The sequence below is a fragment of the Psittacula echo genome, assembly GCF_963264785.1.
Source record: "Psittacula echo genome assembly, chromosome: 7".
Taxonomy (NCBI): domain Eukaryota; kingdom Metazoa; phylum Chordata; class Aves; order Psittaciformes; family Psittacidae; genus Psittacula; species Psittacula echo.
This window is the reverse complement of record NC_137740.1, coordinates 29,131,039-29,149,310: the sequence shown is the minus strand read 5'-3', so window position 1 is coordinate 29,149,310 and position 18,272 is coordinate 29,131,039. Positions and strand designations below refer to the sequence as shown.

Here is an 18,272-nt window from a genome sequence, read left to right as displayed (position 1 = left end):
TGGCAGAGCCCTGCCACCCTGAGTCCTTCTCCAGTGCTGTGCTTGGTAGCAGGAGCTTCTGTGCCCACAGGGATCTCGGCCAGGCAGGCTGGTTTGGGGATGGCCTGTCTCTGGCTCCAGTGGTGCCAGCAGCAGGAGGGTTGGTGTGTCACTGTGGCAGGTACTGCTTGGGGTCCCCAGGGAAGGGCAGGGTGGGCACCTGGTTGAAATGAGCCATGAGGAAGATACCAATGGTACCACACACGAAGAGGGAGGCCATGATGAAGAAGCAGACACGGTCAATCACGCGTCCCACCAGGATCCACTCTTCGCTCTCCTGCCAGTGACATTAGAAGGGAATGAGGGCTGCCCCTCTGCCCCCCATGCAGGTACCTCTCCTAGCCGGCCCTGACTCACGCTATTGAAATCATTCTGCTCGCGTGTGGCATTGGCGATGTGGTTGCAGGCATCCACACAGGCACGGATATCAGGTCCTGCCTCCTCTAGGCTCTGGCTGAAGTCCTGGGCACTGCCACTCTCTAGGCCACGTTCTACAGGCAGCAGAGTCAGCACAGTGGGCACCAATGAGTGCCCGGCTGCCTGGCACATCACCCAGACTCATGAGGAGATGCCAGCTCCCCCAGGGGCACTCACCAATCTTCTCCAGCACAGTTTTCATCAGCCCATCCCTCTCCTTCTGCTTCTCAAAGAGCAGCTCTGTTCGGGCTTTCCAGAGCATGTACTCATCAGCTTTCACAATGAGCCCCACGGAACTGCGCCTCCGGGCAGCTCGTCGCGGTTCAGGTGTCTCCTCTGGCATGTGCATTCCCAGGTAGCGGGGCAGGAGATGCAGGCACACCTGGAAACAGCGTCACCCATGGGGACCTGACTCCCTCACACCACCCTGGGACATGCAATGGGTGCGATCGGGTCCCCTTGCATCACCTGGAGCATCCCATCAGTACCCTTGTGCCAATAAGATGCTGGGTGCTTTGGCACCTGCTGCTCCCAGTGTTCAGAGTGGCCTGAAGGGGTTTGGTGGCACAGTGTGGTCCCTTGGGGGCATCTGTGGGGGTCCCTTTTTGTGCTAGGACTTGCACTTAGATGAAGGCATGCCTGCCACCCTGCTCTGCGAGGGATGTGGCCTCGGTGCCCAAATACCCACCCAGTTCCCCATGTGTAAGGGGTAGGGGAATGATGGCAGGTACCTGGCGCACTCTCTGAGACATGGAGTGAGTGTTGGGTGTTCTCAGTGAGATGTTGAGGACAATAACAGCATTCACCACAATCACCACCGTCACCACCATGAGGAAGGTCAGATACCTGGGGAGGAGGCACAGGGCTTTATGTGGGGCTGCTGGGTCACAAGCTTTGGGCATGTAAGGTCCTTCTCAGTGCTCTCCTGGGCTGGAAACGGGGGTCCAGCAGTGGGACAAGGGCATGTGGTAGCCCTGTGCCAGCTTCACTGGGCTAGGGTTATTTCTGTGCCAGGGTCATGTCCATGGGCACTGGCTGCTGCACAGTACTCAGGGAACCCACTGTCAGAGTGTGACAATAGAGCTGGCACCCCCATCCCCGTGCATCACTTACTTCCCAATGAGAGGCACAGCCTGGGAGGTCTCAGGCACCTTCTGGGCAATGAGGAAGAGGAAGACAGTCTGGGCCAGGAGGACATTGATGGAGACAGTGCATTTCTGCCCACCCGCTGCCAAGGAGGGGGGAAGGCAGAGATTGGCATGAGGCAGTGTTGTGGGCATTGCCCCCCTTTGGCAAAAAGCCCCCACCCCAAAGTTGGACTGTCCAAGTCTTACCATGAGGCTTTAGCTGTGGAGTATCTGGAAATACACTCTCCCCACCCCAAATATCACAGAAGTGGAGGAGAGATAGCAGCGATGGTCCCCTCGCACAGAGAGGTCAGTGAGCCCTTCCTTGACTGTCACTGCTCCCCTTGCACATCCCTGTGCCCCCAGTGGTGGGCATGGCACCAGTGCATACCTTTAGCTGGCAGGAAGTAGACCAGCACAGCCATGGCGGAGATGAGGACACAGGGCACAATGATGTTGATGATGTAGAAGAGTGGCTTGCGCTGGATGATGAGGTAGAAGATGACCTGCTGGTACTGGATATCATCTGGGGTGAATTGCTCCGAATTGATGATCTTCCGAGCAGGGCGGTGCTTGATGGCCCATTCACCATTCTCTGCCAGTGCCACATGAATGCCATCACCCCACTGGGGGCACTGGGTCTGCCAGGCCCACAGTGTGGGGGAGGCAAGGAAGGAGAAGGCTGGTGATTAGCATGGGCCCCAAAGGGCACCCAGGCTGGGCACAGGCAGGGAAAGGTGCTAGAATCACTGGGAAGGGAGATGAGACTCATGGAGCGTGCCAGGGCACCTGGGCAAAATACCCTAAAAAGCTGTTGGAGGGGGGAGCCAGGCACACGTGGGGCATTTGGACCCCCCAAGATGTTACATGTAGGGTGGTGGTCCCCCCATCTCCCTGCCCCCAAGGTGCCACAGGGGGAAGCAGAGCGTGATGCTGAATGACAGTGAGCTGTTTTCCCCTGCTGTCAGCAGGAGCGATAGCATTTTTTCCCAGTCAAGATCGCAGCTCGGGCTGGTAATGAAAAAGTAAATCTTGCTGCCCAAAAAGCATTTTGTTCCTTCAATATGCAATTAGAATGTGATGGAAAACGTCATCGTTTGGCCATGACAGCTACGTTCCCAGCATCAATCGAGCTCCCAGGAGCTGTGCTCTCCAAGAGCGGCTGCCAGGTGATGAGAGCCCCAAACAGGGGGGTTAGAAAAACAAATCTCTCCCACACTCCTGCTCCCACTAATAACTTCAGTGCCCAAGTAATGGCAGGATCTGCTAATAGCCCCCACAGCCCTGCTTTTGGCAGCCATCTGCACAGCACCAAGCCTGTTGGTGCCCGCAATGGGAGGATGCTCTTGTGCCACAGGCGTGGCTGTGGTGTTACCTGTGAAAGCCTCGGGGTCGATTGAGATCCACTCCACCGTCTGGCCTTCCTCTACTGTCAGCAGGAGATTGATTTCGTTGGCACTGTATGTCTGGGACCTGGGAAGGGACAAGGGGGTGGCACAGGCTGGCATGCAATGAGCTTGATGTGCAAGCAGCGCCAGTGTGGCACTAGGTCATGCTGGCGACCTCCAGCTCTGCTTTGGGGTGCTTGGCTTGGCCAGGGTGCCTCCTGCCACCAGTGGGGTGCCAGGGGACAGGTAGGTGGCACTTGTCTGCTCAAGGGCGTGTTGCCTCAGGGCAAAGAAGGACATGCTATGCTAATTCGTTGTATCCCAGGAGGACCTGTCATGGTGCCCCCGCGTGCCCAGCCTGTGCTCACTGGAAGACCATGGTGCAGTTCTGCCAGTCGAAGGGGAAATAGGTGACGTGGATGGAGCAGGAGCTGCGGTATATGGCGGGGGGCAGCCAGTAGATGCTGCCATTAGGGGACACCAGCACATTGTTGTAGAGGGTGATCTCGAACGTCCCATCGATGCTGGTGGGAAAAGGGTAGGCTCAGCCCCAAACTGTGCTCAGGGAGCAGCTGCCACCCCCTGTGCGGGGATATGTCCCCATTGCCCCATCACCTACTTGTTCTCCAGGACAATGTCAGGCAGCCAGACCATGGTGGAGGGCACTCGCAGCAGTTGGATGTTGTCATATTCCTCAGGGTCCCACCGCAGGCGATAATCGGACCATTGCTGGGGAAAGGGGAGCAAAGAGGGAGGGGTCATGGTGATCCCCCAAGGAGGGGAGCTTGTGAGCTGCCTGTACTATGCTGCCCGAAATGGGCTCAGTTGGGGCCACCCACAAAAGGGGGTACAGATTACAGTGGCAGCCCTCTGTGGGTTACCACCCTGAGACGCAAATGTGGCCTCGGGGTGTCCAGCCTGGAGGTGAGGGATCTCACCATCTCGATCCAGACGTTAGTGGTGAGGGTCTCCTCCCGCTCGTTCTGGCAGGGAAGGAAGAGGGGAGATGACTTTAGTGCCCCGTTCTGCCCTCTGCCCCATGTTTGCCGTTGTTTTGTGGGGCAAATCCTGTCCTGTCCTGGAACTGGGGAGTTTCTCACCAGTGAGATGAGGTTGGTGAGGGTGAGCTTTAGGGTGACATCAATGATCTGATCCCTGTGCAGGGCCGGGCGTAGGTGCCGGTTATAGTTGGTCATGAGGTCCTGAAGCAGCTTCTCCTCCTGGTTCCTGCAGCTCACACCTGGGGAGGTCATGGGGAGTGCCATGGGGGCACCCTGGGGTGACAGTGGCAGGGCCACTCATGCCCCCGGGACGTGCTGCTGGTGGGGGGTCAGAAGGGTGTGTGTGGGGAGGGGACGGCCACAAGTGTATTACTGTGGCTGTGCATGCCTGATGATGTGTCAGTGTCCAGCGTGCAAGCGGAGGGCGTGCATCCCCCCTACATCCACCACCCCGCTCACCCCCGAGACTCCTCCAGCCAGGACATGGGGACAGTGAGCTGCCAGCATGGGGACAGCCTGGTGGGACGGTGCATGGTGCTGTACACCCATGGGTGACAAACCCCCAAGGGCAAAGGTGGAGGGTGACCAGGTACCCCCCCCCCCAGCGTTTCCCCCGTGGTGGGCACCCCTTACCTGCCAGGGCACAGAGGGTGAGGAGGAGGCCATGGCAGCTCATGGCGGTGCCGTAGGGCGCAGGGGCTGCACTTGGTGCCTGCACAGCGGTGCTCTGGTCCTGGCGCCCGATGGACAGGACAGCTGTCCCCTGGCACCGTCAGCTGTTCCCAAGAGCCACTGGGGTGGGGAGGGACGAGGGAGCACCCGGGGCCCCCCACCAGCAGGGTCGATGTCGGTTTGCCGGGAAGCCCGAATCCAAGAGGGATTGGAATTGGGTCTGGGGGCAAAATTTTCTCTGTGCCTCAGTTTCCCCATGTCCTGCACAGAGGGATGCATCTCCCTGCACAGAAACCCAAGTGCCCATGGGTTATGGAAAAGGGGTGCCCCCCTGCAAGCACCCCAAGAAGTACCCGTCCTCTCCCATGGTGGTGGCTGCTCCTGGGGTGGAGAAGGAGCAGGCAAGTCCCACCACGTCAGCCTGGGGAGTAATCCAAGTCCAAATCCTGCCAGACCCTGTGTAGGGGTATTGGGAGTGGTGAAAGATTCCTGGTTGAGCAGAGAGGATGTGACAGCTGTCCTGAGCCACTGTCGGGATGTCAGCTGTCCCCCCTGAAACCAGAGCTGTGGCATCCTGCTGCTGAGCTCAGGAAGGAGACACCCCCTTGGCCTCCAGCTGGGTGCTGCGGGGTGGGGTGTGCTGGGGGAGAACACTTGTGGGGCATCATGGGGACAGGGGGCGATGTGGGTACTGATGGCATCTGTGCCCACTGCAGCGGATGGTGCAGTGCTGAGGGGGTCCATCTCCTTTACGAGCCCACCCTGTCCCAAGTGCCCAGCTCAACAGGGGTAGCAGGGCTTGGTACCACCCCATCCCTCTGGGAAATGCCCCTTCCAGCTACAGCTGACAACCACCATACTCAGAACACCCAAAAGCACCCATTCCCTGGGTGGGCATCACCTCCCTGACACACACACAGTGCTCAGGTTGGGCACTGTGCCTGTGGGGAGTCACCAGCTCAGTGCCTGCAGTGAGAAGTACCAACTTTATTTTCCTAAGCCAAGGCAGGTGATGGGGGGCTGGCACTTGCCACCCCACTCCCCTAGGTGAAGCGCTTGTTCTCCTCTTGGTAGTCATAGGGGTCTCCAGCAAAGGGCAGCGGTGGTGGGTGGTTGTAGATGCCCATGAGGAAGATCCAGAGTGTGCCCACCACTAGCATGGGGGTGATGAGGAAGAGGCAGAGGCGATCCAGGGTCCGGGCCACCTGGTTCCAGTTGTCCTTCTCCTGAGGAGGAAGCCAGGAGGTGAGCATTGGGGGCACAGTGGGCACAGGGAGCTCCCTTTGCCGCCCTCATGCTCATGGCCCCCACCTCATTGTAGCTGTTTTTCTCCCGCATGTGCTTGACAATGAAGTTGGCATTATCAACAACAGGTTTTATGTGCTCATAAAGCTGCTCCTCGCCTGTGCCCATGCCCAGCAGTTGCAACCCTGGGGGCAAAAGGGGCAGTGAGATGGGGTCTGAAGGGAAGCCAGCTCTGGAGATCCCCGCTCTGCCACCCTTCTCCAGCAGCTCACGGGCAGGGGTGACACGGCTGGCCAGCCCGTGCCGCTCTGACTGCTTCTCAAACATGAGCTCGCTGCGGGACTTGACACTGAAGTACTCCTCTGCCTTGGCGATGTAGCCGGCCGAGCTGAAGCGCCGGATGCATGGGGCGCCCACTGGGTTCTCGGCCGGCTGTGACATGCCCAGCAGACGGGGCAGGCTCTCCAGAAAGACCTGGGGGCACAGAAGGGGCTGTCAAGACTCTTGGCCACCTCCCCAGTGCAACACCACCTTGTCCCCACCTTCTGCTCCCTACCTGGGTGTACAAGCCCTTGGAGTGGTACAGATGGGACACCTCAATGCTGTGCTGGGGCTGTCCTGTCCCATGTCCTCCACCCCTGTACCCGCCAGCTTACTCACCCCAGCCCAGCACCACACTCACCTCTCTGACCCAGTTGGACATGATGTGGGTGCTGGGGGTGCGGAAATGGAAGTTGAGGACCACAACGCAGATCACAACCACGGCTGTCACCAGAAGCATGATAAAAAGCAGATACCTGCGTGGGACACAGACCTGGATCTGGCATTGCCACAGAGGCTGGGCACAGGCGGAGTTGCCTTCTGGCACTGTGGAGACCTCGTGATGTTCCCGCTGCACCTAGTGGTGCCCAGGACTCACTTGCCGATGAGGGGGATGGCATGGGAGGTGGCAGGCAGGCGCTGGGAGATGAGCAGGAGGAAGACAGACTGGGCCAGGAGCACTGAGATCACCAGGGTCATCTTCTCACCACCTGGACAGCAGGTGAGTTCAGGGCAAACCCTGCCCAAGGTCCCCGTCCCAGCACTCCCAGTGCCAGGATTGCAAACTGTCCCACCCTGCAGTGCCCCATAGAGTGTTTTCTATTATGGGGGTACTCCAGATATGGGGTATCCTGTGCTCAAGTGTGCCCCTGCCAGGGTACCTGACTGGGATGATGGTGTCCTACATAGGGGTATTCCAGCAGCAGAATGTTCCCATTCTGAGCATTGAGGTGTCCATATGTCCCAAGACTTGATGCAAGTGAGGGACATGGAGGTGCCCCATGGGTGCTGTGGGGCTCACTCACTGTCAGCGGGTAGGTAGAAGACGAGGATGGCCATAAAGGCAATGAGGATGCAGGGTGTGACGATGTTGATGATATAGAAGAGTGGCTTGCGCTTGATAATGAGGTAGAAGGTGATGTCCTGGTGCTCGCTGCTCTCAGGGGGGTTTTCAGGGTGGATGTTCTTGCGGGCTGGGCGGTGGATTATTTCCCATTCCCCATTCTCTGCCAGGACAGACAGGATGCACATGGCATGGGGAACCCCTGCTATGCCCATCCTCACCAGCCCCACCAGCACCAGTCTCCCCATCTTGGAACTGAGTAGCTCCAAGCCTGGTGGATGGGTGCCAGGGTTCCAAAGCCTCAGGTAATCCAGTATGTCCGTGGCAGGGTACCCCAAGCCAGGGTGCCCCTGAGCCCTGTAAAGGTTGTCCTGTTGCCACAGGACAAGTCAGAGAACACAAGCATTACCTGTGAAGCCTTCAGGGTCGATGATGATCCACTCCACTGGGTAATACTTGCCTGTCTCTGGGTCACTGTCCTTTTTCAAGTGCATGCTGATCTCCAGAGCACTGTATGCCAGCGAGCTGACCCATGGACAGGGAGGGGACAGGCAGTGAGGGGCTGCATCTGCTGCTTGGTACCCACCACTCACCCACCCTGACGTCCAACATGATGGACTCAGGCCACCGAGTCATCTGCAAACCCCCACCTGGCTGCACCCCAACAGCAAGGGAAGATACTGGCAGCAGCAGGCACTGCAGGGAGCCGGGATGTCCACCCTGCTGCCTGCCCCTGTCCCAGCCAGCCCCCTGGCACCTGAATTTGAGAGTGCAGTTCTGCCAGTCGAAGGGGAAGAAGTTGACGTTGATGGGACAGGCACTGCGGAAGATGGCGGGCGGCAGCCAGTAGACGTAGCCCGTGTTGTAGATGAGGACATTGCAGTAGTAAGCGACCTCAAAGAGCCCGTCATTGCTATGCCAGGAGAGAGGTGAGGTGATTGCAGGGCCAGCAAAGGGGCAGGGGGAGACCTGGACATGGACCAGGCACAGCTTGGAGGGATTGGAAGGAGAAACTGAGGCACAGCTAACTTGTTCTCCAGGACTATCTCAGGAAGCCACAGCATGTCTGGTGGCAGGCGGAGCACCTCGATGTCCCCAAACTCGGACTTGTTCCACTGCAGGCGGTAATCAGTCCAGCCCTGGAGGAGAGGGATCCCCGGGTCACTGTGTTGCCACACTGAGCCACACCATTGCTCATGTGTCAGGACACAACTGGTGCCGTGATACCTGCCCCTACTCACGTGCTCGAGCCATACATTGGTGGTGAGCATCTCATCCACCTCTTTCTGCAATGACAGTGTGGGGGAGTGAGATGCCAGGGCTAAGCCCAGCAGCTGCAACTCCTCAGCCCAGGACCCACCACCCCAACCAGCCAGGGTTTGGGGCAGCAGCCTCAGTGGTCCCCCAGCCCAGCCAGCCCTGGAGGTGAGGCATGGCTGGGGAGCACCCCATGGTGGGTATTGCCTGCTGGGACTCACCAGCGAGATGAGGTTGGAGAGGGTGAGAGCCAGGTAGACGTCCACAACCTGGTCACTGGAGGTGACAGGGCGCATCTCCTTGTCGTAGCCCTTCTCCTCAAAGAGGTGGTGGATGAGCCGCTCCTCCTGGTTCGTGCAGAGCCCACCTGGGGGTGTAGGGTCAGGCAAACTGGGGAGTCTGGTGGGGTTACCAGGCCAAATATCACCCCACAGGGGTGCTCAGTGAGGTCAGGGTGGATTAAGGGTGGACAGGACAGAAACAGGCCAGGATACTGCATGTTTGTGCTGCACAGGGGCATGGACATGGGACATTCAGGCATGACAGGCATGTGGGGGCACATGGGCATGGAACAAGGATATGGGCATGGACACAGAGGGACACACAGGCATGAGACACTTGGGTACAGACACAGTGGCACTGTACACGTAAGTGGATGCACATACAGAGGCACATACAGACAGATGGACATGGGGACAGTCTATGCGCAGATGTGGTCATAGATGCAGTTTCACTGTGCACATAGACAGGCACATACAGGGTCACACAGACACAGTGATACTGTACAGACACACACACAGAGCCCAGGCACAGCACAGGGACGCAGCTCCAGGTGGTCCAGCCAGGACAGACACACAGGAGATGCTCAGTGATGGGACTCTGCCAAGCAATACCCAAAGTGCAGCCCTGGGGACACTCTTGCCCAGATCCTGCCACCAACACCCCCCCACCCAGACCCCACTGAGGGGGCCCAGAACCCCCTAAATAGGGCAACCCCATGTCCAAGACCCCAGGCCCTGCTCACCTGACAGCACCAGTGCCCCGAACAGAGCCAGCCACCCCGGCAGGTCCCCCATGCCCGTGGTGCCCTCGCGCTGCGCCAGGCCCTGGCTGCCTCCCCGCCTGGCCTGGCTGAGCGGATGTCCGGCTGCCAGACGGAGTGGAAGATGAATGGTGCCAGGTGCAAAGGGGGAAGGGTACCCGCACTGGATTCCTGCTCCCACCCCTCTCTTCCAGCACCCCCTGCACCTTCAGAAGGGGAGATGGACAGGCGCAGCTGGCCTTGCTGGCTCCATGGGTGTCAGCCCATCAACCTGCACATCCCAGCACGAGCATTGTGGGGTGCTGGGAGGAGCGGTCCCTTCCCTGCTGCTCAGCAGCCCTATCAGTGCTGCTCGAGGGTGGTAGCTCCTCACAAGCAGGAGGGATTGGTACCCACGGATACCTAAGCACAGGGGTGGCACCACCCTAGCACTTGTCACTGGCTTAGGCTAGTCTCAGCCCCAGCACCAGCAGGAGGATTCATGTGGGTGCCGATGGGGTAGCCCCAGGGATAGGCACTGGTGCTATGCTATGGGTGCTGCAGTTGCCAGGAGGAGTGTCCGACTCCCGGGCAGAGGGCTGGGGAGTCTGTGCCAGTTTGAGCAGTAACTGATGTTAGCGGCAGGAACCAAGGCTGGGGTCACCACATCAGAGTACAGGGATGGGGAATACAGGAAGGGGGATGCAATGGGAAGTTCCCCCACTGGCCCCCGCACCACTGGCACCCTGTGGCACAGCAGTCACTTCACACTCACCAGCTACTGGAAAATAGAGCCCTTCTTTATTGAAAAATAAACCTTTCTCTGCGCAAATAAATAACAGGTGCCTATGGGGAAAATGGGGATGGGCTTTCCAAGATGAGAGTCCCAGGGGAGAGGAGGGCCATGATCCCCAGCTGAGATGTTCCAGGTGCCCCTTGGTGCCCCATGGGTAGGTCTGGCAGTGCTGGTGGGAAGAGGGAAACTGAGGCACAATGTGGGAAAAAAGGGTGGAAGATCCTGAGCTGGAGAGTGGGCTGTGTTTGGAGAACATTGGAGACCCCTGCCCCAGCACCCTGTCCCCACACTGGCTTGGTGCACCAGGAACACCTTTAGGTTTTCAGTGCCTCAAGTGCCAGAGCAACAAGGCCAGGCATGCTGCGGGCTAGCGAGTCACTTTCCAGCCCCACAAGGCCAGTGAATGCTGTGGGGCGGCCTCCTACTGTGGCCCGCACCTGTGCCCGGTACAGTCCCTTGGCATTCTTGGAGCCCAAGTCCACCAGGATCTGTGGGAAGATGACAACGCGGTGAGTCCCAGGGAAGCCAGGGCACAGAGCTGTAGTGATGGGCTGGGAGGTGGCACTGTCTGCCTACCAGGGTTGGGGCTTGGAGTAGCTGGACAGAGCACTCACCTCCTGGAAAGTCATGGCCAGGTCTGGCTCGGGCACCTGCAGCACCCAGGCGTAAAGCTCCCGCACAGCACCCACCTGCACTGCTGACTCGTTGAGGCCAGGGCAGGCTGCAACCCCCAGGTTGGCAGGAAAGAGATGGAAGGGGGACATGAAATGAATCGCAGGGGCACCAGACACAGCACCCACCCTGGGGAGGAGCACCCTTGCTCTGGGGATGCTGGGGAAACAGGATCAACGGGCCCCTGTGGAGGGGGTATGGGCAAGGGCTGTCCCACTAACATGGGACCAGAATGCAAAGCTGAGGTGGACTTGTCACTGTCCCCACAACATGGGGCATCCCTGAGCAGCTATGGGGTGCTTACCTCTGCCTGTACCTGCCTCCTCCTCCTCCTTCTCCACCCCTGGCAGCTCCAGGGGCACCAGCTCACGTTTCTCCCTCAGTGCAGACCCTGCCACCAAGAGAGGTGTAAAACCAGCAGTGGGAAAGTGGTCGATGGGCTCTGCCCAACCATGGAGCTGGCTGGCAGATGGACACCCTGCTGCCCCGTCAACCACAGGTCCCCAGCTCCTGGGGCTCACAGCTTGGTGTGGAGGTCCCTGCCAGCTCTCCAGGTGCTTGTTGCAGCTCCATGGCTCTTACAGAGGTGCCAAGGTCCAGTTCTGCCCGCAGCTGGGCAAGGAAGGCTCGTCCCTGTCCCACCAGCTCCTCCACTTCCTCCTTGCCTTGCTGAAGAGAAGTGGGAGACAGGGTGGGTGCTGGGGTACCCAAGGGCACCCATGGGCCAAGTGCGCAGTGGCAGAATGGAGGGCACAGTTGGACTGGTGTCAGACAGGGCATCAGGGACACATGACTGGTTCATGACTTTGTTGGGTGGGATCCTAAGCTTCAAGGTCAGACCCATGGCTGGCTCTGCACTGGTTGACTGGGAGTACTGGTTTCATCTGGGGAGGGCGAAATGCCCCATCTGTGGTAGCAGAGTGGGAGATGCCACCTCTGTGGCTGCACAGGGGATGATGGATTCAGGGGATGTTAGGAGGGGACACAGGGGAACTTTGGGCCTTGGGGCAGTGGCTCCCCCCAGCTCGTCCATCCACACATACCTGGAGGAAGAGCCATGTCTCCCTGGGGAGCTGCCCTGCATCTGGGATGGGTGCCAGGGGGCTGCCCGCCTCCATGGCCCTCAGCACCTCCACCCAGTCCTGCAGCCGGGGTCCCACAGCACCAAAGAGCCTTGCAAAGGGGGGCGGCCGCCCAGCTCCCTGTCTACAAGCACAGTGGGGTGAGCTCAGGCAGGTGCCCAGTGGCACCCATCCCCTGGGCAAGTGCCACCCTGCGTACCCCTGCAGGGTTTTGGTGGCACCCAGAGGACCATGCCCACCTCCCTGAAGATGCCCTGGCTGCAGGAAGAGCTGGACTCCAAAGCTTTCGGCTGTCTCCAGAAAGCCATGTCAGCACCCACAGGCATCTTGCTCACCTCCCCAAAGCCTTTAGCCCCTCTTGTCCCATGGCCCACCATGCCTCACCTGGTGGGGCGTCTCCGGGGTCCCTCTGCCATGGGGTTTGGCTGGCTCTCTGCCACAGCTGGGCCTGTGGAGATAAGGGGACAGGGTAGGGGATCCCCATAGGGTTGCGAGGGCAGGCTGATGGTACCCTGGCCACCAGGACAGGGGAACCGATGGGATCCCAAGTGGGCACAGTGTGGCCCAGCCAAGGAGGATACCTGGGGCATCCCTGCGGCCACGGTGGGGGAAGATTTGCCCATAGATATTGCCCAGAAGCTGTGGCAGAGCATGGGTGAGGAAGGGGAAATCCAGCTGGTTTCGGATGAAGTCCCCAGCCCTGCGCAGGAGATCCACTAAGGTCTGGGCGTAGGAATGCAGCTCTGTAGGTGCAGTGGGAGAGCCATGGCCCTGGCACCATGCCAGCCCCACGCCAGCCCCATGCTGCCCAAAACGAAGTCCCTCCCCACACCCTCTCCCCAGCACAACTCCCTGGCTCACCACATCGCCTGGTCCTGGCACGGCAGGTCTCCTCGGCGAGCCGGGCGCAGGCAGCGCGGCCTTGCGGGGCCCGGCAGGACCCGGTGTAGAAGGCACAGAGGCGAGCCTGCTCGGCTGGCTGCTGCTCGGGGGGCAGCTGGGACACTGCCAGCAGGTCAAAGCAGCTTGGCTCTCTTCTGCCGGGTGCAGCTGTGAGAGCAACAGTGCTTCCATGAGGTGCTGAACACCACTGGGGTGATGTATCCCCACAGCACCCTGGGCATCTCCATCCCCCTGCCAATGCAGCCAGTGGCACTCACGGTCCATCTGGAGTCTGAGCCAGTCTGTGAAGGCAGTGACGCGGGTGTAGACACCCGGTTTGCCCCTCTCACCACAGCCGTCACCCCACGACGTGATACCGTAGAGGACAAAGCGGTGCGAGGAGGGGTCCTGGCATGCCAGCGGGCCCCCTGAGTCACCCTGTGGTGGGGGGATGCCCATGCGTTGGTCTGCGATGGGACCCCAGGCTGTGCTGAGCTGTGGCACATGCCCAGCGCTGTGTGCCATGAGGGGTTTTTGGGTTGGGAGGCCAGCAGCCCCTCAGCTCTGAGCATTACCTGGCAGGTATCGATGCCCCCGGACAAGTACCCAGCACAGAACATGGTGTTGGTGATCAGGTCCTTGCCCAGAGCACCCCGGCATGTCTCCTGGCTGAGCAGGGGCACCTGTGCCTCCATCACCACGTTGGCTGCTGGCCCCTCTGCTGGGTAAGGCCCCCATTATGGTGTCCTCCATGCCTGGACACCCCCATCTCTTTTGCAGCTCCCTGCCCTGGATCAGTGCATCAGCACTGGGCACCAGAGAGGGCATCAAAGAGGACACCCCACAGACTCCATGAGTGTTGGGGTGACACCTACCTTCATAGAGGGAACCCCAGCCCGCAATGTAGCAGGCAGTGCCAGGGCTGGGCTCTGTGGGGCTGCTGGGAAGGCACACAGGGCTGACAGTGGGCGATGGGGCCAGTGGCACAGCCAGTTCCAGCAGCGCCAGGTCTCCATGAAACGTCTTGGGGTTAAACTGGAAGGGGATGGGAGGGTGTCAGTGGGGCCTATGGGGCATGCAAAGAGCAGTCAGGGGCGTGCCCACCTGCGCTGACCTTGGGGTGAGGCAGGATGCGCCGCACAGGCACTGCTTGCTTTCCTGCTCCAGGCTTGCCCAGCTCATGGTCGCCTACCACCACTGTCCATGCCAGCTCATTCTGGTTCCTGGTAGAGTAAAAGGCAGCTCTTTACAGGGGTGACACAGGTGCCATGATGTGGCCCCCTCTGGAGGGACATCATCCCTACATTGCTGTATTCCCTGTCGTACCCAGCAAAGCAGTGGGCCGCAGTGAGGACCCAAGAGAGCCCCACAAGCACCCCTCCACACATCAGCTCCCCATGGAGCCGCACCGACACCAGCCAGGGCCAGGACCCCAGGAGAGCCACGCTGCCACCCATGATCCGTCCTCGGGGGGCCGTTGTGTTGGCCTGGGGGACCCCGCGGTGCCCGCAGCTCCCTGGAGGACAAAGCAAGGATGAGAAGGGGGATCCTGCAGCCCCACTGCCAGGACACCCCCTCTCCCCAGTGGGCACAGGGTGGCTGGGACGGCTGTGGCGGGTGGAGGGGGTGGCGTGTGGCTCCGGGGGAGTCAGGCTGTGCCGGGCACGCTGTCAAGCCTCATTGTGCTCACGGAGACGAGCGGGCGGTGGGCTGGGGGCACCCTGCGGCCCGGCAGCTGCCGACGCTAACCTCTGCCCCCAACCCAGCAGGCAGCCGTGGGGCCGGGGCGCCTGTCGGCGTGGGGAGGGGGGTGTTGTAGGCTCACCTGGCATTGCCACCTCTTCTTGTGCATCAGGGCCTGAGGCTGCCATCCCTGCACGGACAAAGTGTCATGGCATGTGGGGACAACCCCCCAATATCACCACTATGTTCCTGCTGTCCCCAATTCCTCCCAGTTCTTTTCAGTGCCCCCAAGGCCCCCAGCATCCCAAACAAGCACCCCAGTACCACCCCAGGAATGCTTGTCACCCCCAGGGACTCAGTGTCCCAAATCTTTCTGCCACTGCCCCGTGCCCCCTTCTCTCACACTCCCCTCTCCCACCCTACATTCTCCGTCACCCTTCAAAACCCCATTCCCCTAATCTGCTCATGGATGCCTCCATCCTCCAAATCTCCACCTCTCACCCCATATCCCTCCATCCCCACAATTCCCCTACCATATCCCATCTCCCCAGTCCCCCCACCACAGCACCCACTGTCATTTCCAGTGCCCCCATATCCCCTCCAGACAACCCCAGGCATCCCTTGAGGATGCCTCCTTTGTTATTGTAGGGTTTCCCTCTCTGGGAGGATCTGGGGTGATGCAGGTGCCCACTCACGGCACTCCTGGAGGCGGTAGTGGCAGAGACGGGTGCTGAGCTGGGCACAGGCATGTGGGGCCCCCTTGGGTGGGCACAGGCGCTGGTAGGGGGCACAGGCCTGGCTCAATGCCCAGTTGCGCTGGGGTAGCTCAGGGAGTGCCTGGGCATCCAGCAGGGCCTGGCAGCTGGGGGGCACGGTGGGGGGTACGGCTGGCACTGCAAGGACAACAGGGCTGTGGGCATCCCAGTGTCCTCCCTGCCCACCTCTGCCCAGACAAACCTGGGCTCCACTTTGAGGAGGGTGGGAAGGGGGCATGGTGGGGCTGTGGTGTTGGCATGTTTTGTTAGGGTCTCCTGGGTTCTGGGATATGTTTTTGAGGCATTTCTGGGAAGAAGACAAGAAATCAGGCAATGTTTTGGGTAGGGCTCCAGATAATGTTTGGGTAGGATCTAGGGAAGATGAGGAACTGCACTTAGGGGTAAGTTTTGGGAGTTCAGGCATTGTTTTGGTAAAGCTTATAAGGTAAAGCCTACAGTGGAGGTGGTGGTGTTTGGGTGGGGTCTTGAAGTGTCATTTTGGTAGGGTTTCTAGGGGATACGGCAGTACTTTGATAGGGACACAAAGATTTGAGTAGGGTCTCCAGGCATGGATCTGTGTTTGGGTAGGGTCTTCTGGAATGGGGCAGTGGGGGCCATGGGGAGGTAACTCACCTGAGCAGCGGCGGGTGAGGTTGGCGCAGGGGGGGAAGAGGCAGGGGGCACAGAGTCCACAGACACCCCGCTGCTGCTGCTGCTCGGCCAGCGCCCGTTCCAATGCCAGCAGTGCGCTCCTCAGCGCCGCCTCCAGCACAAGCGTCCCCCGGCTTGACAGTGCTGCAGGGCACACACAGGGTGCTCATACCCCTGGCACCCCCCACTTCCTCCCACCTCAGCCACGGGGTGCCCTCAGCCCAACCAGCACGTTCCCCAATATGTCCATGATGGGTGTCAGGCTGGTATCATCGGTTGGCATCACCTAGGGTGACAGGCATGAGAGTCAGCTCCTTGCTGTGGCTGACACATGGCATAGGGAGGGTGTTTGCCTAGATCTGTGGGTGCCCTTTGTAAGTGGAGACCCTGTGAGCACGTATGTGTGTAAACATGGGCATGAGGCAGGGCTGAGCCCAAACAGGTGTGTTCACACGTGTTGGTGTGCATGTACCCATGCACATATCTGTGTGTGCCAGGATCTGTGTGCCCATGTCTGCTTTTCCCTGCACATGGCTGTTTCTGTGCAGTCCTGTGCATGCCCTGTATGTGTAATCCCCACATGTGCTTATACCTGTGCCCACCTGCACCCACCCACAGCTGCCGTTCTGCTGGCTGTACCTGGCAGAGGGTCCTCAGGGCTGGTACAGGTAGCTGGGCAGGAGAGAAAGCTGGCAGCCATTGGGCACAAGCCAGATCCTTGCAACCCTTGTATCTCCTAGTGCCACAGGCAGCACTTACCACCCTGACCAGGCAGCACAGCATGCCCCAGGACCTGGGGGCTTCGGCAGAGACTTGGGCATCCTACTTGCACGTTTCCTCATCCTCATTCCAGAGACTGGACCCAGGAGTCCGATCTACAGCTGCCCTACACACAGTCAAACCCTCCCGCAAAGATGCCCCCATCCCCGTGCCCCACTGACCTTGCAGGACACCGGCTGGCATGGGGTACAGCCTCTGGCCCAGGGGGGCCCCCCCCACTAGCTGCAGCAGTGACAGCATCGGCAGCAGCACGGGGGGGACCAGGCAGACCCCGGGAAGAGCACCCTGCATCCTCTTGCCTCCTTGCTCCATCCCCGTGCAGGCAAAGGGGGGCAGAAGGGGGAGCCACCAAAATGCCCGAGGCGGGTGAGGAGGGATGGATATATATGGTGCCCCCCGGGCGGTGGGAGGAGAGAGGGGCCGGGGGAGCACAAACAGGCGAGTTCATTAATGTCGCGCCAAGATGCCAGCTCGGGGCGGGGGGCGCGGGGGGTGCGCAGCCGGGGCCTCAATGCCGCCTTTGTTCGACGGGGCCTCCGGGCGGGCAGCATCAGACGGGCTCTGCGCTCCGGCGCTGCCCGCGGTCCTTGATCATTTTCACGCCAAGCCCCGGCCGCGCTGCCGTCCCTCCTGCGGGCCTCGGGGGGGGGGACAGCGGGCGGATGGGAACGCACCGGCGGCTGCGGGCTCGGGGGGCCGGGCTGGGCGTGGGAGACCCGCGGGGGCTTCAAAAGCAGCAGCGGGCCGGGAGCGGCCTGGCGGACGTTGCGGTGCGGGGGGAAGTCTGAGGCGGGGAGTCGTGGGGCGGAGGTTCTCTCTGCGCCAGCCCGGCCACGGCTGAACGGGCCGCTCTGTGCAGGCGCAGTGCACCCCAATGCTGAGCACCGGCTGCCCCTGGGACCCCCAGCACCCACCCCGTGTTCCCACTAAGGCCGTTTCTCGCCTGAGGTGCAGGAGGGGGAACGTGCCCCGGGGGATGGCGGGCAGATGAGACCGGGGCACTGGCAGCCTATCTCGCTTTTCAGCAGCGGCAGGCCCGGAGCAGGCAGCGTGCCAGGGCCTGGGGGGCAGCTCTGGCCCCTGGGATGGGGGGGGCACACTTGCCCGCCCAGCTGGAGAGGGCCACCCGTGCCTACAGCTCGGCTTGTGGTTGTCCCCAGATTTTTGGGGTGCCCACGCCACCCTCTTGCCCTCCCTTGCCACCCTCCTGTGCCCATGGGCATGGCATCAGCTCTTTTGGTAGGGCAGGGTGCAACCGCATCCCCAGCTCCTCTTTGGGGTGCTGGGTGTGCCCGTGCCCCCACCTCTGTCCCTGTTAGAGGCACGGGGTGGCCGTGTTCCCACAGCCACTGGGTGACAGGGTCTCTACAGCTCCTTCTCTCTCCTCCTTAGGAGTGTCCACGCAGCCCTGTTTCTACTA

The 18,272-nt window shown here is 60.5% G+C and overlaps 2 protein-coding genes across 2 annotated transcripts; both read right to left on the bottom strand.

Annotated features, from left to right (window-relative positions):
• Window positions 1–148: 148 nt before the first annotated feature.
• CHRNG (cholinergic receptor nicotinic gamma subunit) lies at window positions 149–4,648 on the bottom strand (the record flags this gene model as incomplete). Its single annotated transcript, XM_080623637.1, has 12 exons — window positions 149–316; window positions 397–530; window positions 634–838; window positions 1,188–1,302; window positions 1,570–1,684; window positions 1,975–2,178; window positions 2,959–3,056; window positions 3,340–3,495; window positions 3,591–3,700; window positions 3,910–3,954; window positions 4,072–4,211; window positions 4,606–4,648. The coding sequence occupies 12 exons, from the start codon at window positions 4,646–4,648 to the stop codon at window positions 149–151; spliced, it is 1,533 nt and encodes a 510-aa protein (XP_080479763.1).
• A 1,039-nt stretch (window positions 4,649–5,687) lies between these two features.
• CHRND (cholinergic receptor nicotinic delta subunit) lies at window positions 5,688–9,606 on the bottom strand (the record flags this gene model as incomplete). Its single annotated transcript, XM_080624000.1, has 12 exons — window positions 5,688–5,870; window positions 5,956–6,074; window positions 6,162–6,363; window positions 6,572–6,686; window positions 6,809–6,920; window positions 7,236–7,436; window positions 7,683–7,798; window positions 8,031–8,186; window positions 8,303–8,412; window positions 8,515–8,559; window positions 8,752–8,897; window positions 9,555–9,606. The coding sequence occupies 12 exons, from the start codon at window positions 9,604–9,606 to the stop codon at window positions 5,688–5,690; spliced, it is 1,557 nt and encodes a 518-aa protein (XP_080480126.1).
• Window positions 9,607–18,272: the final 8,666 nt, after the last annotated feature.